Consider the following 24,424-nt stretch of genomic DNA (forward strand, 5'->3'; position numbering starts at 1 on the left):
CCTCGGCCGGGGATACAGCCAGCCTGCAGCGGGTCGGGGACAGAGCTGCAGTAAGCGCTGGCCCCCCTGCAACACTTCCACCCACCTCCTGGCAAAGCCCTAACACTCCAGCCACAAATCAGAGAATATTATTGGAGCACCTTGGCTGACAGCCACAGCTCTCAAACTTCCTCCTCTTCCTCCCTGCTCCACCAGTGCCGCAGAGCAGTTCAGCACCCCTAGACAGGGCCCGGGGCATTTCGAACGGATCAATTTTCACTTCAGCTTAAAACTTAATAGTGTAAGAGAGATTTTGTTATTTCAAGAGTGCATTTGCCTTCGTAATCAACGTGCACACGTAACCAGTGCAGCCAAACGCGCACGAGGATTTCTGCAAATGACCGGCACGCAGCATCGCAGCACACCAAGGGGAGAGACATTTATGTGATGCCCCTGATTTATTTGCTACAGCGTATTTGTTAGTGCTACTCCAGTTTTAAATGTGCCGAGCACTTCCCACTTCTCACTTTCCCTATTTCTCATGGGAGATTATGCCCCAACCTATTAGCTCTCGTGGAGAAGTCGTCTCTCCTGTCATTTAGACCAAATATGCCCTTTCTCGATTTCATCCCATTACTCTGAGTTATATCCCATTTTATTGCACTCGTTTTGTTTCTCCCCTTAGTAATTACTCCATTCTTGAAATTGTACACTCTTACATCTTCCTACTTGGCTTGTTTCTCAACTCTATATATTCATTAACGTTAAACCCATCCTTTTATTTTTCTCATGTAAACTTTTATCTGTGATTTTTTTCCAGAACTCCTCTCTTCTCCATAAATACCTAGTAATGAAGTGTCCAGAAAGGAAATTTCTCCTGCCCAAATCAGTCACCAGAGTCAGGCTGAAAGAAACTATAATGTCTCCCTATTCTGAGAGAAGATCTTCATGTATCTATTTTAAAAGAATATTAATCTTTTGACGCTGTTTGACTTCCTACATGCTCTCCTTCCACTTCAGTCTGGAGCATCACTTTTATAGACAGCCTTTTTTCAGGGTCCCTGTTTCACTTTTGTCTAATACTTTGCTAAAATACAAGTATACTTTGCAAAATACGAATTTACATTTTAAAGAACTTCCTTCACTACTACAGTTTTCTATCAAGCAGAAGCAAGTTTGTAATCTACTCCAGTTTTATATGATTTACCTTTATGTGCTATTATTCTCCTCTCTAGATTACTGATAAAAATTAATCAGCATTTTGATGTTTAGCCATCAGGGAAATAAATCCCTAACTATGTGCATGGAAGAGAGAGGGGAAAAACCTTCAATGAAAGGAGGAAACAAAGGAGCAGCCAAGTTGGTGAAGACACGTGAGCACAGTATTTGTTGACCGCGCTTACAAAGGCCTATAAAACTGCCACTTAGGGACTAGGAATACACTACTTTTGGCATGATATTTAATATATTTATCTCCAAAAATTCTTTTAAGATGGAGAACTCCAAGAGCTTTTAACCCTTTGATGGAAAGGCAATGTTGATTAGCAAAGTAACGGCTGGCACACAGTTGTTGGGAGTGACCTTGGCCACCACCCAAGCGTCCTGCTCTCAGGAGTCCCAGGGTCAGGCCCGGCTCCTTGAGCGTGGCCTGGGGGCAGGGGAGGTCATGGGAACCACAGGGCAACATGCCCCGTCCCCAACGGAGCAGGAGAGACACTTGGATATTGTGTTACTGGCGTTTTCAGAGTGAATACTGGGAGACTGTGGTTCCAGAGGAAACAGTGAAAAAAGGAGTCGGGCACGGGCAATTCCCTCGGCTATACACAATACCACACCTCATATTCATGAGCTGTGTATAAAGAATGATCGGTATTAAATCTCCCCAACACTGAAAAATATCCTCATTCTATCTCTGAAGTACAGCAGCCAAATAATACCATTTAAAAAAAATATTTTTAATTACTTCCTACTTGAGGCGATTTCCAAATTTTGAAGTATTTATGTATTCATCTAAAGAAAACATAGGGGAGCAGGCTATCTTATCCAATTTGTCTTTCTTCCCAAAATTAACCTATATCCTTCAAAATATGATCCAAACTCGATGTTCTGTAGCGCTAAAGCTTTACATTAGCTGATACATATTAAAATATAACAGAAATTCAAAAGAAGTAGACTGAAGCATGTAAATTACTCAAAGCCCTTCACGTAACATTCTTATTTAAATTGGTTCCCACTTGAACCTGTGTCAGAAGCAAAGACCCGTTCAGGTAACCACGACTTTTACTTCGGTAGCACCCAAGGCACTGAGCAGATCAGGCACCATCTAAGTATGAAAAATGCAGATCCTGTAGGGATTAAATATTTGAAAAGCGCATAAACCAGCGTGGCACATTTTTGCTGCTTAAAAGTGTCCTGCAGGCTTCTAACTTAGTCTCCCAAATTACTTAACTAGATGTTGATGAAACTCTTTTCATAATTTTACTACAGAAGCTGTTCTTTGAGTGGCTGCATATTTAGATTATGAAGGTTATTCAGCAAAGACAATTGATATAACGGAATTCATATTTGTTGAACAAAAGAAAATATTTAAGCATCTGGTTTTCAAACTGTCTGAAAATCTGACTTGCTCATACATGTCTTTAGAAATTCACAAATACTTCAAACAACATTTTTAAACAATTTGCTTTCTAAGTACAAAAGGATTTCAAGGCTCTGAAATTACCTGGTCACACAAGAGAGAAGGGACAAATGAACAGGGAGGCAAAGATGATTATTACTGTCATCTATGCATTTTTAACAGAGATAGGAGGAGGCACAAAAACCTTGGGGATGCCACCTAGATGCGTCCTAACCATTACAAAACCAGTAACAGAGATGTAGCCTTCAGAACAGCAGATGTAACACTCAAAACCAATGCATGAAAAAACTTGTTTTCCTTATCCCTCTTAATAAGGGATGTAAGTCTGTATCAGTGTGAAATACAGTGGTTTTGTTTGTGTAGGAGGAAAGCCAACACAGCTGATGGGATATTAAGTATGCATTTGTAATCTTTGGACCATTATAAACTTGTAATTTAGAGCATACAGCAACTAATTTCAGCAGAACAGTGCATGAATCAAGTAAGTTTAGCAGAGAGCGTGTGTGTAAACTAATGCATGTGGGGCAAAGTAAACAGAAATAACAATAAATTCAACAAATCATGTAACCATTTTATGGATTAACTATGAGCTAAACATTTTCAGAAACGTTAAATTAATCTTCTTTAAAAAAAAAATATGACAAACAATCAGAAGCTGGGCAAGCGTGGCTGACATTTACCTACCTGTTATAACACCTTAATGGATTTGAATTCCCCTTCTCTCCTCTCCTACGGCTTGAGTGACAACTGACTAATAGGATTACAGGCTTCGTTCCAGTAATACAGCTCAGCTACATGCCAGCAAAAAATGACAGCCTAAACCTGAATTACATGGCCTGGGAATCCATCCAATTATTAACTAAAGTAACTGTTATTACCTAACCTAATCAAAGGAGAAGCAGCTGTTAATCTTTGGTGGCCTGCAGTGTAGTAGCGGTCAGACTGGATGAACTGTCTTTGTACTTGACTCCTCTACAGACAATAATTATGTCCTTTGTGATCAAGAAGGAAGGGCTTCCTAACCTTTCAGACAGAGGCGGCAGATGGGGAACAACTGTTTGTGTGTTCATTAACAAGATAGGGTGGATTTTATCAGGGTTTGGCATCTGTGGCACCTTCAGAAGCACCACTTACCCAATGATCCAAGTATGTTTAGCAAATTTGAAAATTAGCAGACTGACTAGAAAGTTCAAAATAATGTTTTCATCTCATTATCTGACATTTGGTAGAAAAAAAATACACACAGCTAAAAAATCGTGATTTACACATGCCTCGTCACACCTAACGTGGTCAGCAAAGAAATCCATGAAAAGGCCAGTTGACCCGTGCTGTTACTTTGCTGGGTTTTGTTTACCTCATGAAAGCAGTGGGATAATATAAACTGTATGCTTCTGAAATAAAACCAAATCAGGGGAAAAATCTCTGATGTGTTTACACAAGTCAGTGGCTAATACAAAGTAATAGAGAGTGAAATAAAGTGAGCATCAATTAGTAACAGCTTTTGGTTTCTGTGTACAACACTTCAGGAGAGAAGCAAGACCCAGAGCACCATCCTGCGCTGCCGCTCCCCTTTACACAGGACATTTGGCAAACTGGAAGATTTGTAAACCAGAAGATCCGAGATCAGAGAAACCTGCCTGATCATGAAACCCCACAGAACTACAATTTACTTTACGCTGGGGAAAGTAAAAACAAGATGGGATCACAGTGTGGAAGTACCTGAATGGGAAGATCATCTCTGATGATGCACAGTAACAGCTGGTATTTGGAAGCTGAAGCTTCATGAGTTCAGGTAAGAATAAAATGATTTTTTTAATGCCAAGGCTAATTAATGACAAGCGTAATATACTTAGGATATAGTCGACTCTCAATCATTTGAAGTTTTTAAATCAAACCTGATTATCTCCTAGAAAAATATGATCGTAGTTAAATCATAATTTATTAATTTGGTGTAAGAGTTATTGGGTGAAATCCAATGTCCTGGACCAAAGTACTCACTTCCATACATTTCTCCTGTTAAAGTATTATTATTAGTTTATAAGGAGGAGCAGAATCAGAAATAACACAGAGCTTTGACAGCTGAAATGATTTAATGTCAGTTTTACCACCTGTGTTCTATGTAACTTTAGCACCTCACTTTTTGACTATTTGAAATCTTTTTGAACCAACTTAAATACTCCGGTGTAAACCCTCCCTCTAAGACAAACCTCCACAATCAATACTTTTATGGAGATTAAAAAAGAGTATTTTCCTTCATCAGCCAAAAGAAAGCTTTCTGCTAGTCCTGCCCACTATGTCCAAATAAGAAGCCAATCTGGAAAGCCTGTCTGAACAGACATCAGGAACTAAAACTATTCAGAAGAAAATATTTCTGAATGAAACCCAAGTACTTCGAAACATTCTGACTTCTATTTCTGAAAGAACACACCGAACTTGTGCAACTCGTATTCCACACTTGTTAAACGGTTCACTGAAGGAAGAAATAATAACTAATTAGCAAAATATAGTTGAAATACATTTTAAGAATTTTCTTCTTTCCTTTAATCTAGTGTTTGAAGATACTATCTAAAATGCCAGGGGCTAAGAAATGCAGTTCAAAGCTGCCTTGGAAAAACAAACCAGACAACTGAATCCTGGGCTGGATCCTCCTTCCCTCTCCCTCCCCCCCTTTTTAAATAAATACACAAGTATATCTACATGCGCATACAAACCCATAGATATGTTTGTGATTGTAGAAAATCTACACGCTTTGATTAGTCCTCTAGACATAAAACTACACAGTGAAAATCACTGTAGAGTGTGCCAAAACAGTATTTTGTGTTAAAACAGGCATTTTTTGTTCTCTGTAGTAATTCTCTCTAGTGAAATCAGTACTATAATAATACCCGATTCCGTCTGAAGATCTCAAACTGGTTTTCAAATGTGAGTGACTTCACCCACAGTAGAATTTCAAGGACTGAACATCAACGGGAAACTACTTTGGGATTAAAACATGAGCCAGAATTGCCTCAGCAGCCTTTGCACACCATTGCGGGGAGGTATTCATCCACATGAAGGACCTCTCTCTCATGTATTTGCATCAACTCCTCCCTCATGCATGGCTTACATGTTCAAGTACCCGAGCTCTTTAGGTACTGCTACGGAAGGCCACAGAAAGGAGGGTCTGAGAAATGCTCCTTCGCACCTTATCCCGCAAAGCAAAGTGCTGATTCTGAAGCCTTAAAGATAAGGCAGCTCCTTTGGTTTGGGTGTTTAGGCTCCATCCAGACTGATCTCCGTGGCTTCCCCTAGGAGAGATGTTCGCCTACCACCTCCCCAGCTGCTGCGATGGTAGGTAGGTAACCGGGCCTTATCTTGCAGAAGGTGTTTTGCTCCCTGCACGATGTTCAGTATTTGCACACTCCTGCGTAGAGTTCAGCCTCAAGCATGCAAGCCTTTTGGATAACGCTGTTTTTTCACTTGAATTGTTAAAGTATGCTAACTGCATCTTCACATATCTTAGGTTTAGTATAAAGGAAGACAAATATCAAAGTACAACAAAAGGAAAGGGTGAAAAAGCAGCTGATGCATCACTCATACAACAATAAAAATTACACTGACTTCATTTTTAAATTCAATGAAAATAAAAAAAAGAAGCGGCATTTACTATTATACACTCTGAAAGTACATTATTGACAAGCGACTTAAAATTGGTCCAGGCCTAGGGACTAAGAAATTGGTTCTTAACCCTGTCCTGCAAACTAAATGTCTAAATGACTAAATGTCACGTGCTCATAAATTTAACTTGTCTATGCACATCATATACTTTATTTGTTCTTCTTTTTCCAAAATTCTGCCTATATTGTAAGGTAAACCATACTGGATAGGGCTCTTTACTGGATCACTGTATTATCTCATTGAATAAGACGAACCTTATTTACACAATCTCCTTCCAAGTTCCGCAGTGTCTTTTCAGTTCAACAGTAAAATCACAGAGAGGCCTTCTATTGACACTGCGGTCGAAAAGGACAGGACCCTCACAATCCTGTTTGTGACATTTCAAGAGCCAGTGAAAGCCACAAAGGAGAGACAGGTAAACTAGTGAATTCCATGTTATCTGTTTAGCTGCTTTCACTCATGCTCAGTAGACTAAGGGGAAACAGCCAATATGGCTTGGAAAAATGAGAATTCTCCTTACAGATGTTGCAAGAGGCAGCACTGAGCATTGCAGCACTTGTGCCTATTAAAAATAAATGTTTAGTCTATTTATAAATAACAGGGCATCTAGTAAGTGCATCAATTACAGGAGGATAGCAAAGATAAAGGTTTAAATCTCTAATACAAGGAACAACTGCTTCTAGACCTCCATAATAGCTCCATTAGCTAAGGCCAATTTGACTTTTTCTGAATAACCTCATAAACAGAAGCTCCCAAACAAGTACCTAAAAAGGACACTTAAGCGATCTTGTCCTGTTCTCTCTCAGCAGTTTATTGGACACAAAATTGTCCAGTGAGTAGGAAAGGTACAGATCTCTTGCAACAGTGAATCTTAAACGCCTGTGGCCGACATTTCACTAGTGGCAGCTCTCAGCCACTAGAAAGCAGCACTGATTTCAGCTGAACTGAACTACGAAAACCAGTGCAATCAAGGAAAACTAAAGATCTCAAAATTATGTGGGAGAAGACAGAGAGAGGGAGCTACAGTTGTTCGAAGACCTGTAGTGCAGTCAAGAGCACTTGAATTCTAAACACAGCTTTCACACCGATTGCCTTGCGGAGATTAATAGTGTGGGTTTGTGAACATAAGAACAGGCAACAGAGACACATATAGGGGATACGTTCTCAAGTCTGAAGTGACGGTCTCAAATCAGATGTAGAATTTTAAGAATACTTTCAAGAAAACGTGTGTGTATATATACCACGTGTGGATACATATAGCATTAGGCTAAATGAAATAAAAAATTCAGTTCTTTAGAAACTGTAATAATAATTACTTTATCACGAGCTTTAAATTGGCACCTACTCATTAGCAGAAACATGCCTGCGTGGGGCATTTTCTCGTCACTGACAAATCAGTGTCTGTACTTTTAATGACATTAAAACATCTCTTGTCCTGTAAATGCTTAGTGAAGACACTTTGCATACCTTGAAGGAAAATATATGCATTATATCCACTATGATATGATGTATTAGTTCTAAACTGACACAGAAGGAAAAAAGCCTGATCTGACAGCAAAAGTGCACTGGAAGCTAAAAACATTTAACTGCATCCCACAGAACCAGGAATCGACACACAGCAGTTTTCAACTACACACATTGTGCACAGTAAATTAACCTCTGAATAATCTTGGAATAAGTACACTGCGGAGCTTATCTGTGAACTGAACTTGCCTTTTAATACCATTTCCAGCAAACAAGTTAAAAAATAGTCTGTGGCTGACCTCTAGTAACAAGTTCCTATTTATATGTTCATCTTGAGAAAAAGGTTAATCCACAGATTACAGAAACTCCAGGCAAACGAATTATTGATGATATAAAGCTGCCTCGACCAACCTGTAACACACAACACACCTGACCTATTGACTTGCTCCTGGCAGTGACGGGGAATGACTGTTTGGGTGGAAAATGCTGTCCAGAGAGCTCCTCCTGCGTTTGCACACAGTCTGCTCGTTGAGCTCGCAGCCACGGTGCTGTTACTATCAGACCTGCTGCTGCAGCCCATCACATCAGGAGAAGTTTCTACTGCTACTAGCAGGTTGGACCATATGCAATTAAGATGGTAGGTAAGTACAATACCCCACACTCCAGGCTTTAAATGCTGCTGAACCTTCTTCAAACCATGTTTTAGTGGGACTGTGCATCATTGGCACTCAGTGCTGAAAAGACACAGACATTAAAAATCCCTAGTCTCCCCAGTTAAAGGCTTTAAAGAAGTGAATTCATTTTGAGGAGGGTTACTTATACCTCAGAGTTTCCATCAGTTATATCTGCTTCATCAGTTCTTGAGATCACGCTCTGAACTCAGGTTCTGACCTTCCTAAGAACAGCTAAAGACTCGATTAACACTTGCAACAAAGGAAGCATAAATACAGAATTCTCTATGTTACCTTCTGTATTAGCAAAATTATTAAATTTTTGGTGATAAAATACAGAGTTCCAAGGGCCTGAATTCTAATTTTAGCTGGTAAAACAGACTTATTTTTAAGATTCACAATTCAACACACTTCATAAAGTTTGGATTTTGACTTTAAATAATTTTTAAACTGTTACAATTCAGCTTTACATTTGATTAATGACTTCCCTTCACATGACAGCACTGTAGCTCTGGAACTGGCTACTGCAGGAGTATCCAAAGTTGAAAAATTAATGGATGAATTAAAGAATTAATCCATTCTTTGTATAGAAATTCATCATATGTTTAGCTAAAATGAAGCTTACAGTTATAACTTCTGATTAGCTATTAAAAAAAAAAAAAAGAAATAGTAGCAACTACTTTCATAAAGAACAAAACCCCCACACATTGATGAAAGCACAGTTAAGATAGTGTGTGAGTCTTATTTTATTTTTTAAACACTTTGGCCATAAAATGCCCACTGGCCAATACAAAAGAAGGCTTTTTGGTGTAAACCAATGCGCTGTGTATCAAAATCTTCATTTGGCCAAGAGCCAAAAGACACATATCACATATGTAAAGAGAAAGGGAGTAGGTCACAACACGACAGTGCCAATGACTCTGCAGGGTCCCACTGCACGTTGGGAGGGTGGAGGTGGGAAAGGCAAAGGACTGATGGGGGGCTCAGAGGCCTTCGCCAGCTGGTTTTCATCCTCAGCCATGAACTGCCAGAGGCCAGCCCTGCTGCCGGTCCTGGGACACTCCTGCCACCAAGCTGAACTGCTGCTCAGGCACTGGAGACTGGCCACCCCCAGCTGCACAACACATTAGTATAAAATGCAGATAGCACAAACAACAGCGGCTCATAAACCTGCCCGTTTAACTGTGCGCATGTGGCTACTTCTTAAAAAAAAAAAAAAAAAAAGGAAAAAAAGACTATTGTGCATGTGTGTACTTCTATTTTTTCCTATAGAACATTCTGTGTGATTGCACATTTAAGCCTTGCCAGGATATATACTGATTACCTATGTAAACATCCTAATGCACCAAAACCAGGAGACATGCCGCTTGTTATAAGAAGCTCAGTAGGAAAAAAAAGCCGTGTACTTTCTAAGCACATTGGCACATGAAGTGTCACAGAATTGGCTGAACGTGATGTCAGCGAGATGGAGGCATACTCCAGTAGGAGTACTCAAATGGAACAAAACTGGGCCCCGTTTGTCCAATACAAAAATCAACCATATTTTAAAGTCTGTTTTAAACATAGCCATAACTAAGCACAGAACTTTGAGAATTAAACTGCAAATTAATTCAGCAGGCAATGCCTTAAAAGTCGTATCAGTATTAACCAAATTAAAATCTTATGTAAGCATTTTTCTTCCAAAAAGAAAATCTGACTTCTAAATAGATTTATTACATCTAAGGATTAAAAGGACTCCCTGTTGTCTCTGCCAGTAGTGTCCTCTAGTGGAGAAATGGGAGATACTCAGTAAACAAGAAAACAAGCAGGCTGTGTCACCGAAACCACCCTGTCAAGGAAAACACAAACACCTCTCCATCACAAACGTGCCTATAAAAGTTTGGCATCTTGACCAAGCTTTTCATTACTATAATAATGCTTAAATATAAATGTTAAATAACTTTTTAAAGCTTCAGTTGGACTGCAAAATTAATCAGTGAGGCTGTATATAATAATTGGTTGAGCATGTTAAATATATACAGATAGCGTGCCTGTGTGTATATGCATGTATATACAGAAGATCACAAAATATAGACAACATGGCTATAATTTGGGTAAAGTCACGAGTCCATGACTTAGGTAAATTCACTAAAACAGTAATTTTCACCCTTTTTCACATACAATGTCCTATGATGCTTTTTCTGATTTAGTAAGAGGGTGACAGATAAGCTGACACCTCCTGTGCTTTCTGCAGCCCTCAATGAATCCATATATCAGACTTTATGCTGGGTTTCTTCTAGAGGTGTAGTTTAACTAGTGCCTGCAGCTCTGCTACTGAAATTAGGAATCCATTCTATTCGCAACTCCCAAACTCATCTATTATTGTCTACCCCTCTCCATCTCTTCCTTTTCCTACATAAAAGCCAACCAAAGTAATTTTGTGTGGGGGAAAAAAAAAAATCATCACAGTGTTTTTTCAGACCACAGATTTTTGCCACCATCTTATTCTCAGCTGATCCTTTAATGCTCAAACACAAGAACTATTAATTTTGAAAAGATTACTCATTGCTCTGCCTGCTAACAGTCCTGCTTTCTTCGGAGATACTGGTCAACCTTGCCTCTAAGGAGTCCGGCTGATTAACAGAAGTTAAACTTGGATGAATTGGTTTTAGCCAAAATTTAGGCTAAACATTTGCTGCTTCTAATTCACTCTTGACAGTTTTCTTCCATTATGAAATAGAAGTCCCAAAAGCTCAAGCTATGGCCTGGGTGCTTTAAAGCCAGTCTGATTTTTCCAGTGACATCATCTAGCGTAAAATACACTACTTATTTATGTCACACTTGCTTAGCTTGCGAATTCAAACTGCCTTCAAAAGTTTGATATCAAATCACAGTATCCTGTCTAATCCTCAAACCAACAATGATTATGTGCAGCCATAATGCCACATCCAGTTCAAATATAATCAACAAGTTAAAAAAAAAATAATCTTAAAATCATTATGGCTTTTCAGCTGGTCCAGAATTCTATTCTGAAAAATAAAATCCAGCCGTTATATTCAGTATCTTTCAGTCCTCTCTGATGGCTATACTGCTCTGCTACACCAGAAACATGCAGCCACCTACGTGCTCGAGCCAGCTTCATCAATTTTTGCAGCACCAAAATTAAATGTGTAAGAGCTTGGGAATCACAAGTCCCACTGTATTCTTAAATGTACTTATTTAAGTAACAATATTGAGTATTTATAGCATAGAGTATTTGTTTCTAAAATCTATTTTGCCTGTATATATATATGTCATATATATATTTATATACACGTACACACACATACACACACGGGGCAATTTTAAATCTCCACAGAGACTTTTGAAGAAATTAATCATAAACAGTACAAAAGCTTACATATGCTCCATTTGAGATGGCTTTTGTTCCATACCTTAGTTCTTCAACAGTTTTTAATTTTATTCTTTCAGTTTCTGATGATTCAGAGCTTGTACTAGTGGGGATGGGTGTGGGGGGGTGGAAATCAGGAGATGCCGGCCAGGCAGTTCAGTCTGCCTTCCAAAAACCGGCCTATTAATCTTCACGCTGGCTGTGGTCACCATCCCCAACGGGCCTGACAGTTTAGAGAATAAAACATAAATACCAGGCCTGACCGGGCTGTTAAAGCCAGCCATTTCTGACAGTCTTTACAATGGGATAAACACTGTCTGTCTACAGTCCCCGTGTATTTGAAAGCTACGACAAACATTTTACTGAAATGTAAATAACTGACATCACGACTGCTGAAGCAGGAGGCTGAAAAATCTATCTAAAAATCCCAAAACTGAAAACATTGCCTGACACAAAACAAACCATTAATGGTCCCTGAGAGAGCATGCTTTAGAGTCACAAGCATTGAGATACTTTTAAAAAAAATAACTTATTAAAACACTACAGTTAATTAATAGCTCAGAATCACACATTTTTCAGTTACAAAATTACACCTTTTCCAAGGAAGCAATTTTTTCCCCCTGAAATCTGTTTCCAGTAAGGATATGATTCTGAATTAGTAATAAAAATAAGTAACGTGCAATTTAGCCTAGCAAAAAGCAGATACTTTTAGATTTGTATGAAGAGAGCTGGTAAGTAACTGTAAGCGCCGTGGGGACACAGCTATCCTCAAAACTGTACAAAATCATAGGAAGTTCTATGAACATCAGAACCAGTGAAATCTTGTGCCTTGTGAGGGACGTGTGAGCCTCAGCTGTAACCTTTGCTTGGGCTGGGACATTTCTAAAACCTCTATAATTCCCCAGCGGCTGCAGCCCCTCTCTTCAGGAGCACAGCTGTAAGATCTCTATCAAATCACTTAGTTAAAGGAATCTTCTAACTTGCCTTGTGATGAAGATCTTCAAACCAGTGGTTTGATAAGAAAGTTCATATAAAAATAATTCCAGTTAAGCAGATTAACCGCTGCATTTGGATTCTAAAAATCATGAGGTCCCCTCATGATCATATTGAACCTCTGTGTCATACTCTCAGTCAGAAGGACGGGAGGGAGACACATTAAGGGCTTGTCTAGATGTCACATGTCAGTATTGTACAAATTTAACTAAAGTGATTTAACTGCAGTGTTTTAGCTGCAGCTGAGCCAGGTGAAAAGGCTACTGCCCTCAGCCTCGTGTTACTGCCCTTACTGAAGGCAGCATCCTGCCACGTTCCTCAGAAGCATCATCTGCTATCTCTGCCTACCCCACACCTATCAAAACCACCTAGAATACTTTAAACATTTAAAAGTAGGACTTTTAAAACCTGGACCAAAAAAAACTCCAACCCTCTAAAACCAAACTTTAGGAAGAACTTTAGGGAAGTGATGGTTTGTTAGCAAGTCTAAGGATGACCACCCGAGAGGCAGTAACCTCTGACCCAGGTCAGGTTCACAGCCTTAGAAATATCTATGTACTTCAGTCGCTGTAACCTCTAACGTCTATGCAGTAGAAATGGTTTTGGTATTTTAATCAATATCTCTCACATCCATAGATTAAGGAAAAAAAATATGTAAGCACAAGCAGCTTAAAATTGTACCTGTAGTCACACTAATAGGATATACAGCTTTAAATATGTTGGTTTCTGACAGCATTCCCTACTAGGGGACATTTCTGTGTGAGTGCTCAAGTCAAACTTGAGCAGTTAATCTGGCATCCATTGCACATCTGAAACACACCGCTGCCCTCAGTAATGGATGTGTAAAATTAGGCCCATCAAAGAACGAGCATGTATAAAATCAAAAGAACTGTGGCAGAAAAACTGCTTTAGCCCTGCAGTTCCAAACATCAGCTCTGCCTTCCTTAAGAGGGTACATAAGTTTTGCTTTTAGCATCAAAGGCCCATTCATGGGAGATCATAAACTGAGCGTTATCAGATCTTATTAAGAGCTTGAAGAGTCCCATATGACACACTGCCAACACCAGGCCAGGGCTTTCTGGTAACAATTGCTTGCGTTTTGCTGTTGTGTCTGTGTGTGTGTGCTTGTTTTTTTAAATATACTTTTAAACAAAGTAGAGGTGAAAGTGAATACAACTTCCTTCCAGGATTTCTGCCAGAAAGGATGAGAGACTGTGCAGAAAACTCAAGGGCTGCCTTCCAACAACCCAGAGCACACCCACAGCAGCACCCTGGCAGTACCTGTTGTGGATACACCTCGGGGACAGTGTACCAGGCGTATACACCCCCGTCCGCGTTTGTGCCTCCTGCTTGATGGAATGACATTGTGGTTCATGTGTTTTTAGCCCCTTTTATGTTTATTTAATTAAAATACATGTGAACCACAGGCTGTATGCAATTAATGGCCATACTCCTCGTCAGATGCTCAAAATCTGCATTTCAACTTGCTTACTTCCAAACAAATACTTTTCTGGCACAGGGTGCAACACTGCTAGCAGTTGTCGAGCTTCATCCAAGCAAGCCAACAGGGAGTTGTGTCTGGAGATCTAACAACCCCTGGAAGTAAAGCAGAGCACCTCCTGTTTCAGTTATTAGTACTCAAATCACACACTGGATTCCAAGTGAAAGCTGTTGATTTTGCTGTGCTGCGCGGGGCACCGGCAGCAGCCTACGAATTCTGTGCGAATGAGGAGCAGGTAAAGTGCTACAATAAACACACAGGACTTCAAAAAATACAGTGGGTAAACTGTATCTTTGTTTGTGAGACAGATTTCTCAATGTGACTATCTTGAAGATAAGCCAATCCAAAAGCCTTTTAGTTTACATTAAACAAACTCTTCTTGCTGTATTGGTGAAATCACCTGGCCCCAAGCGCAGAATCTGCTTATGTCCGGTAGAGCAGGAAGGCAAGCAAAACAAAACCAACTTTACCACAATAATCATGCAGACACACCTCATCCTACAATGCTCTCCCGTTATAAAAGAAGTTCAGAAGTGAGAAAAAGTCTGTCATTACTATAACCCACAACAGATGAAGACTATGTCCAAAAGGAACTGTTAGTCTGATTTGATTCTACCTGAAAGCAAACCCCAGTGAGACAGGGCTGCCAATCTCTCGTATGGGGCTTTTTTGTGATTCAAGTTCGCATAAAGAATACACTCCCACCCTTTAATGCTGATTTGGTACAGTCATGGAATTTCTAATGAGCTGAATAACTCTTCCTTCTGCTGAGAAACTTAATGGTATTTATTTTTCTTATTTACTAACAGCAGCTCTGCATTTTATTTCACGGTTTGTAAAACAAATCTCTATTTCCCTGGTGAAACTGTATAAATACATTTTTCAGTCAGTGTAAACTATTAACAAAAGAAAAATCCAATGTTTCACAGAATGACTGAGAAGAGGGTTTTTTGGATCAATGTTGTTTTACAATACTTTTGCATGACTTCTTTTGAGCCTGAAGGATTTCTAGTAAGTGGCGAGGATCTATTGTAGTGAACTCTGTCCTCCCTCAGGGCAATTCTTTATTCAACCCAGGCCATTAGCAAGGGTAAATCAATGTTATCAGCTCACACACACTGACAGCTTGTGTGGTTCCCGCTCCCTCATTCCTCCCCCCACATTATGGTATATTTTTATGCTCTCCAGGGAAATTCAATTAACAGTGTCAGTCTCCTCCTCTCAGTCGATGACTGACACCATCAAGATTCTTTTCACCGCCCATTGACATGTAAGATGTGTCTGCTGATTTCTTGACTTGCAAGTTAACAAGAGAATTATTATCCACTTCTATAAATGACTACGTACGATCTGTGCCGTAAACACAGTGACAGCTATTGAAATCAATCTTTCTTGACCTTATTGATTAGGACACTCAGATATAATAACACTTCTTCAATGGCAGAGTAATGTTTTAGGGGTAAAAATCCAAATCAACAATTCGTGCCTATTAACACTATCAAATTCATCTTCTACTTCCCCACTGCAGACTCAAGGAGGAGTAAAATGTTACCAACAATTAATGATTAACATTTAGCTGCAATTCATGTCTCATCTAAAACAATCTCAGAAAACATGTACTGATGAGAGGCTGGATACAACGCCACTTCCCGACAACAGTTTCCAATAATTATTTAGGTAACTTTCAAAACAGATAAACCTTTTTATAGTCTTCATGCAACAATGCAATTTCTAGATTTTGAAAAAAGTAATTATTGAAAAATTAGTTAACACAAACACTGCAAAATTTGAAAATGTCACAACTCTTTCAAAAACGTGATTAAACTTGTCAGCAGCTCAAAGCAACTAACAGAATACATGGCAGAACCCTAAGCATCCCAGGCAGTGTTTAGTATTTAAAAGCATGCTACTAGCAGTTGTGTTCCACATTGACTAAGCTGTGAAAAGCATCAAGCAGAGCTCTCATCTTCAGACACCAACTCTGAACCACAATGATGCAACCCCCTCCTCAGATTTCATTAATTTAGTTCCTCGCAGAAATAATTTTCATGATTTCTTGATTACAGATACGAAAGAGAAGTATTTTCTAATGGTTAGAAAGAGAACAGAACATAACGTTCCCGCTGAAAACTCAAATACTGTGGTCCTAATAGAGCAAAAATATGCATTACAAGACACAAAGCACTGTGGCATCAGACTGACCATGATGAAACAGTTAAAAAGATGCAAATGCTATGCTATCAATTAAAAAAACCCAACATTTACCATAAACAAAACATGCTCTACAAACGTAGCACTTCAAAAAAAATTCAAAACAGAGAAATACCCCATGTATCTGAACAGCATAACTTCATCCCCCATCAAAGACCTACCCAAAAAAGACAGGCTTTGTTGTACTCCAACAGATTTGTGCTCCTCCAAAACTCAGCCATGACACCACAGTATGGCGGCTGCGACAGCAAAGCTGGTTCCAGTTCTTTACTCTGTTCTCTGCCAATTGCTTTTGCCCCATATTGTAAAAGCTGTTTGCGGATATGCACTATGAACTAGATGACTGAAATGCCCCAGGTTAAAAACAATCCTAATGAAAACCTAGTGGAAGTACAGCTTGTCGTTATCCAGACGATCTAGCATCAGTCAAGCATGTTTTCAGCACTTCTGCAAAACTGCCTATATAAAATCTGATGTCTAAATAAAAGCATTCACTGCTGCAACCACCACAGAAAAGTGTAGTGGCAGACAGTGCTTGTTACACAGAGGTCATGTATTCATCGACACATGTTTAAAACACCCCCAAATCCAAATTGGTGATATTTGAGGGTAACAGAGTTTATAGGTTAATCATAAGTTATACAGTAACAGTCACAATACCTCTTTTTCCAGAATACGCGAGATCTCTCCTAAAGTCCTGTCCAGAGCAGAAACCTTGTTGTTCCCCAACGAACAGCTATCCTGCATTTGGAGGTGCTTTAAGAGGTCTTTTGCTAATCGCTGTAACCTTCAACATTAAACAGAAAACAAAGAGCTATTAAAGCAAAAACTCTCCTGATCATATAAACTTTCATCTATGTAAAGAAACTCTGCTAACTGAATTTCAATAAAGCAAACATTCAAAGCTGTGTAAAAGTATTATTATCATCTATACTGAACAGCATGTAAAATACACAACACAGCAGGGAGATACAGTCAGCTACAGTGTCTATGACATTTCGCTATCCCCTTTTTCAGGGAAATGGCACAGAAATAGTGTAAACAATACACCCACAAAGGTGCTTCCTTACTGGCTACTTGTTTGTTTCTGCTGTTGTTCAATAGAGGCAGTTTATCCTGCTAGTTTTTGCCGTCTTCATTTTCAACATGGTTTCATCCTCCTTTTCTTCCATCATTCAATCCCTTCCGCCCACTCAGCTGAGTAGTTCACTCTTGAGATGAGTAAGGGAAATAGAACAGCAGACGACTTGGCTAATTTCTTATAGGCATCATAAAAGAAATGGCTCTTTAGGATTATTTGAATAAGTGAAAAGTAATGACTTTGCAGACTACCTCAGAAAGGGCATTTTATTAATGAGGGTCAGTAATGAAGCCAAAATGCAGAGATGGGAGAGATGCAGACACATGTGGCTTAGGATTCATTTCAATTTTACACATCTACATCTGGGCTACTCGTCTATGCTCTCCTGAGAGGCAGCAAGGAGAAATACCCAGTTCCAAGGCACCACTCATCTCATCCTAAGGTCTACAATAAAACAGTCAAAACACACTCGTAATGTATCCTTCTTTGCCCTGAACATGAAGTCAGTAACTAGCTCAGATGCAGACCTCTAGATGTAGACGCCTTAAGGCAGATCATGGCAGAGGGGTTGGAACAAGATGATCTTTAAGGTCCCTTCCAACCCAAACCATTCTATGATTCTATGATAAAAGACTAAACAGATTTCCTTAACTGGAGGCTGAGAGAAGTAGGGAGGAAGCATCATCCAGCACTTGAGATGTGTTTGTCTACCATTGCCCTAATATCTGCGACTGGCTGCCCTAACTGACAGGCTCTGTGTTTGGTGGCCCTTTGGTTTGAGCTATTGAACAATTTGTACTGAAATTGGGATGAAGCTGGTAACTGAGCAGGACGAGTGGGAGAAATGCTGTTGTGACTAGAAGCAAACACAGCTCTATAGGAAGAAAAAGATAGGGGAAGGGTATCAATGCTTACCATAAAATGGGAGATCATCAGTATAAAAGGGCCTGAAAGCAGTCACAAAATGACCACAGAGTAATGGCAAAGAGAAAATTACATTAAGTAGCCTGAGAGGCGAGAAAAGAGATGGAATGGCTGGGGAATGTACTACAATAGTCATATGTATTAAAAAAAAAAAAAAAATCAGAATATTAATTTGTGGCAAGAATAGAGAGTTTCTAATTTATCAATAAGAAACGTACCCTGTACCTTTTCTTTGAAAAAATTAAGACCTGTTAAAAGGTTTCAAGAGACTCTGAAAATACATATGTGTTTCTAAAGTACAAACAAAAATGATTTACAGAATTTTGTGTCTTGGATTTCTTATCATCTGGTCAGCTGAATCCACTAATATTCAGCCAGGATTTTTCTATGACAAGAAAAATAAAGGGAGATTACATCCTGATGAGATTTTCTGCACTGCTATTTCCTCTGTGGAAAATGAGGTTGGAGGAAACCTCTGCCTAACTCAGAAATCCACAAGCTAAAATGGGAAAGAAAATTAAAAGCTAAAATGCAAGTAACTGCAGGACTTGGACAGTAAATCAGATGACCACTAACTCTGCTGAGCATAAGGCAGCACCAGTGAACAGTCGAATTGCTGCAGGCCAGGAAGATGATCTAGAAGCAGAATATTTCAGGTATTCTCATAGAATGTGCTTGAGAACGGCTATTGCCTTAGCAATATCCTAAGGCATCAAGCAAAAATAAAGACTTTCTCTCTTCGAAACGTCTATCAAATTCCATCATTAAAGCATATATAAAGCACTGAAAAACCCCACCACACTATATTGCAACTTCATCTGAGAGAAGACAGCGAGACGGGTTTCCATTTGCTTCATTTAACATCAGAGGAATGGAATTCAACCAGGATTAACCAGAGAGGCTAAAGAAAGGGACTTTCCTAATCTACTTCAGGCGTCGGCATACAAAACGTATAAGGTTTATTGAAACACTACTCACAAGGACTCAAAAAGAAAACAATCATATTATATTGTTACTTCTGTTGACAAATTCTCTTTCTCCTCAGTCTATAAAGATGCTACGTAAGATAAATGTTCAGTTTCCGTCCTCAGTTTAAAAAAAAAAAAAAGCAGCTGTGCAACACATTAATTCTCAAGGGAAAGCTCCTAGCTTCCTATTTCTTCTAAAAGTCTTTCTGGAAAATTTTACCAAAATTCAAACTTTCTAAGTATGTGTTCAACATCGTAAGATTAAAAACTGTGAAGAATAGATTTTCAGTTCTACTGCATTGAAGAATTACCTCTTACATCCTCATATCCTACCGTATGTTGGTGATCTGCCAAACAAAGGTAAGGTATGTTATGTGATCACATGGGGAAGAGAAGGCAAAGAAAAACTTTTTCCTCCCACTGAGTTAACCTTGGAGAAATTATTTTAACTTAACATTTTTTATAATGACTTCTTGGCAGTGTCAGGGAAAGAAGGATAATATTAGGACTGTTTCAAAGGACTAGAAATCTATGCAAGATGACTGGTGTTTGGATATAGAATTTATCATTGTTATGAACGGATTTGGAAAGAGGTAACTCTCTGTACATACTGGACTCCTTGTGTGCACTGCACGTTAATAGAGGATGGTATCAACACCTGATCCAGTGACTATGTGGAAATACTGTCGAGTTCAAATCCAAACATTTTACGACAATTATTTAATCTTCATTTTGTCCCCCAATTTGCATTCCTCCAATGCTAACTGTGCTGTAGAGGGAATGATAAATAACTGAAAATTTACTGGGATAAATAAAAGGGAAAGTTAAAGTTAACGTCTTTCTATCTAAAGTTATTTATGTCTCACTAATTAAGATTTTAGTATTGCCCACAAACAGATAATTCAGAATGCAGAAGAAATATCATAAAGGACATAAGGCACTGATTGGTCTCGGAACATTACCATAATGTAAACTTTAATATATGTTCAGCAAATACAAATACGTTATCTGGTCTTTTTGCACTGCAAATGGGTAAACGAGGGATATTCATATTACAGGTCTATATAGCAAACATATAAACAAAATTAAACCGAAGTATTGTATGAATTAAAGATTTCTATTTAGCATGGGCCAAATATTTTTAGCAAGTTTAATGTATTTTATAAGGTAAAGGAAAAAGATCTCTGTATTTTTAGGCCTCATTTCATCCCTAGAAAAAAAAAGCCTTGAAATAGTAACATCAATGTATTTCAGCACTCCCACATTCAAATCCATGATTTCTTGGCTAAACACTGAGTGTATGCAAGGAAGGAATAGTAGGACTGGGCAGGGTGCTGGATTCTTTGCAGTTCCTGTATGGAAGGAGCAGTTAGTCCTCCCGTACGTTCCTGCCGGGGGTGGCCAGACGCCAGCCGGACACACAGCCCCAATTCTTCCTGATGCAGCCTGTGCCCAGGGAGAACTGAGAAAGTCTGTGGCAGTTCCTGCCCGGCCCGAAACAGAGACTTATGCTGGATCCTCTTAAAGCAACGTGCAGCCCCTGCACTACTCCTTGCTGCCTGCAGTTCGACCCCCTGCAGTAAAAGTAATACACATGGTGACACCTGTGGCATACTCTGACCACTCTGGGTGCACAACGAAAAACACCATTCTACATCTTGACACTCATAGATATGAAACGTCTAAATCGGCAGCCCCACACACCTTCTTTAGTTTTTGAAACGGAGGCTAGCTGAAAAATCCCTACAAAGATTATTTATTGAATTTATTTATTTGAATTCCTGTAAGAATGCTCTAGCCATTCTCTGAAGATGAAATCTACCATCCACCCAGTCATAAAACAGGTATTAATCCTTTTTTTTTAAAGTTTAATCAAATTTTATTTTATTTACACTTCAGCTCTTCTATATATAGTTCACATAACTGTTTGGAAACTCAATTTTGCAGAAATACTTCCAGCTTCAGAGATTGTCTGATTTTTTCACAGTAATCAGTATTTTGGTATATCTTACAACTGGCCTAACTGGAACCTAACCTACACCACCAAGAAAACCTAGAAGATCAACTTGTCTTGTGAATGCACTGATACACCATAAGGGAAATAAGAAAGAACTCTATTATTAAAGGCATTTAGCTTGGGGCCTCTGCAAGAACAAACTTCACACAACATTCCCATCTTTTCTCCAGCAGACTCTTACAGGAAACAATTTTTCATTCCCTAACTCTCCTCTTTTTGTGCTGCAGTCCTTTTTCAGGATAATAGTGGTTCTCATTTCCATACCATCTGAAATGTCCTTTTATATAGTTTTAAAAAAATGGTAAGTAAACAAAGAACACGTGAAAAACAATTCCTTCTTGCATGAGGAGAGGCTAGTTAAAAGTATTAGATTAGAGGGTTATGTGGGTTTTTTCTGCAATCCTGCTAACCCCCTTTAGGCATAAGGCAATCTTTCACTTCCTTACTTTCCCTGCTTGTGTTAGAGGCTGACAATTACACTTTGCTACTTGCAGATTGCTTTAACACTGAAACATACGGCCTTTGAAGATACTAGGTAGATGTAAATAACACTTATCATTTTGTGAATACGTTTTCCTTCCCTTTTAAAAATGTGCTCTGACGGACACCCGAGAATGCTGCAAACAGAAAGAGCCATCACCCACACACCTTTTGACAGGCTGACTTAACAGACTGCACACTAAATAATTATATACAGATCAGTTCCCAGGGAATATGAATTAATAGTACAAATCCATCAAGAGTCCACCAGCATTTATAAAAAGACCTAAGTGCCGCCAGTGACCAACCAGTTAATGCAGAGTGGAGAGAGGCCATGGAGCAAGAGCCTGGCTGCTCCCAGGTGAGAACATCCGTAGTCCTCTTCCTTCACATGAAAGAGTTCAGAGAGCAAAATACCTAACAAATAAGGCACTAGTTGGAATTACACCCAGCCACCTCCCCACCAAATACGGGACACTTTTTTAAATAGATACTAAAAAAAAAAAAAAAAAAAAAAGTGTTACAGACATCTAAAACTCCTGTTTCTACAATAAAACTACTTAGACCCTTTCACAATCCCACTCAGGAAAGGGAGTCAGTACTCTAAAACCAAAAAAGGCATACATACCACGTCTATCAAAGCAGAATAAACCCTGTCTGCTTATTGGTATTAGTGTATTACCAATGTCAAGCTTAGAAAGCACTTGGATCAGCGCTTCCTTAGTGCAAAAGGTTTTATAAATCTGCAAACCATGAACTAACAAGAACTACTGAAACAATCCATCAGCTGCAGCAGGAAATCAGTGGTCTCAGAATATTAAGGTGGCTTAATCTTAAAGGTGATCTAAAAAGGCTTTTTACCTGCCAAAGACTAATTCTGGGTTCTGTCTTTCTTCTGTAACAACTGACAACATGACTAAGAACTAAAATCAGATAAGAAATTGCATTCCATAAATGGTTTTAGTTGTTTGCAAAGACACAATCAATTTGAGAGGAGAGGAGGGAGTAAAGAAACGTGACATAAGCAAGGAAGCACAGGAGAAAGTTATATTTAATGATTTAATTCTAAAACACATTTGCTGCTGTTAAGCAAATTAATAAATCTACCAATTGTGTCACATTTTACATGGAATTTAAAAAAAAAACCTCTTTTAATTTTTAAATTCCACAGCCCACTAAGCCAAAAAGTATTTCTGTTCATTAGCATAGTTCCACTCCAACCTGAATACCTCAAACCTTCCTTTGGAATAAACAAAAAGTACTGGCCTTTGTTTTGACACAAAGAACACAGCACTCTCAGGTTTTACCCACTTCATTCTGAGACTTGACTTTTCTCAATAACTTTGCAGATCTCCCGAGAGCGTGTGTGGGGTAGCTGTTAAGACTCCTAGTTTTGGCAAGAGTTTGCTGTCTCTCAGCCAGGTACAGTAGCCGTTAATATCAGCTCATAGTACAGTACACTGCGTTCTGGCTAAAAAGGCAATACTCTATTTTCATAGCTTCTCAATGTAATAGTATTTCAGTGAAGATCTACTACTGTTCGTTTCTTTCAGCTGATTCCTCTTCCTACCGTTCTTGGTTAAGTAGGATCCTGCACCTAGTTCTGTTCCAAAGGTGTTTTTCTATTAATTTTCCTGTACTAAGAATGTGTTTTTCCACGTAAACAGATATGATCCGGGCTAAAATTCTTGCCTCAAGAAATTTCATGTTCTTTACTTTAAAGGGAGAGATAAAACTACCCTTCCCTGTTTTCTTCAATTTTTTAATGGACTGTGTAAAGAAATTTTAATAGAAATAAACTGGACTTCTGGTTGACTCACAGACAGTCCTCTCTTTCTTCTTAAAAAGTCAGTTAATACTTGAGCTCCCATTGCAATCCCTTCAATATCAAAGAAGCCTGCAAACATTTGAGCCCTGACAGTAGGTAAAAAGTTGTATCACTCTGGAAATAGCAATAACTATGATATCTGAAACTATGTTCTAAAAATTTCAATGTAAGGATCTGCTAGATCACTAGATTTCTACACAAAGACTGCAAAAGGCATGTCCCAGATCTGTAATGAAAGCCAGCTACACAGTGGCCATCACATCAGTTCACACATAAAGGGTGTGAACTGATGTGATGGCCACTGTGTAGATGGCCACTTTATAGCCCTAACAAGGCTATAAAGGAGGAGAATAAGAAAGCAAATGGAACAGAAGATTCTGCTGGAAAGCACAGTGGCATTTAATGAAATAAAGAGAAATTAAAATGGTAAATTTGGGATCAGTCAAGAGATTACAAAAAATACAATAAGATCATCAATCTGAGCTTCTGTTGCACTGCCACTGAGACACAACTGACCAAAGCACATCACCAATAATCACAAGTCAGAAAGAAACTACAGTGGAAGCACTACAGCTTATCAGTATTTTCAGAGTCACTCAAACGCCCCACATTTCTACTTTCTGACAACTAGACCCTAATTTT

At 38.9% G+C, this 24,424-nt stretch overlaps 1 protein-coding gene across 1 annotated transcript in view; it reads right to left on the reverse strand.

Annotated features, from left to right (window-relative positions):
* Positions 1-24,424, reverse strand: part of SCAPER (S-phase cyclin A associated protein in the ER) — a 159,893-nt gene that overhangs the window by 57,677 nt on the left and 77,792 nt on the right. Inside the window, exon 23 of the mRNA XM_074155466.1 lies at positions 17,145-17,271. Within this exon, the coding sequence (XP_074011567.1) occupies positions 17,145-17,271 (127 nt within the window). The remainder of the gene's footprint in view (positions 1-17,144; positions 17,272-24,424) is intronic.

The sequence above is a fragment of the Numenius arquata genome, chromosome 11 (assembly GCF_964106895.1).
Source record: "Numenius arquata chromosome 11, bNumArq3.hap1.1, whole genome shotgun sequence".
Classification (NCBI taxonomy): domain Eukaryota; kingdom Metazoa; phylum Chordata; class Aves; order Charadriiformes; family Scolopacidae; genus Numenius; species Numenius arquata.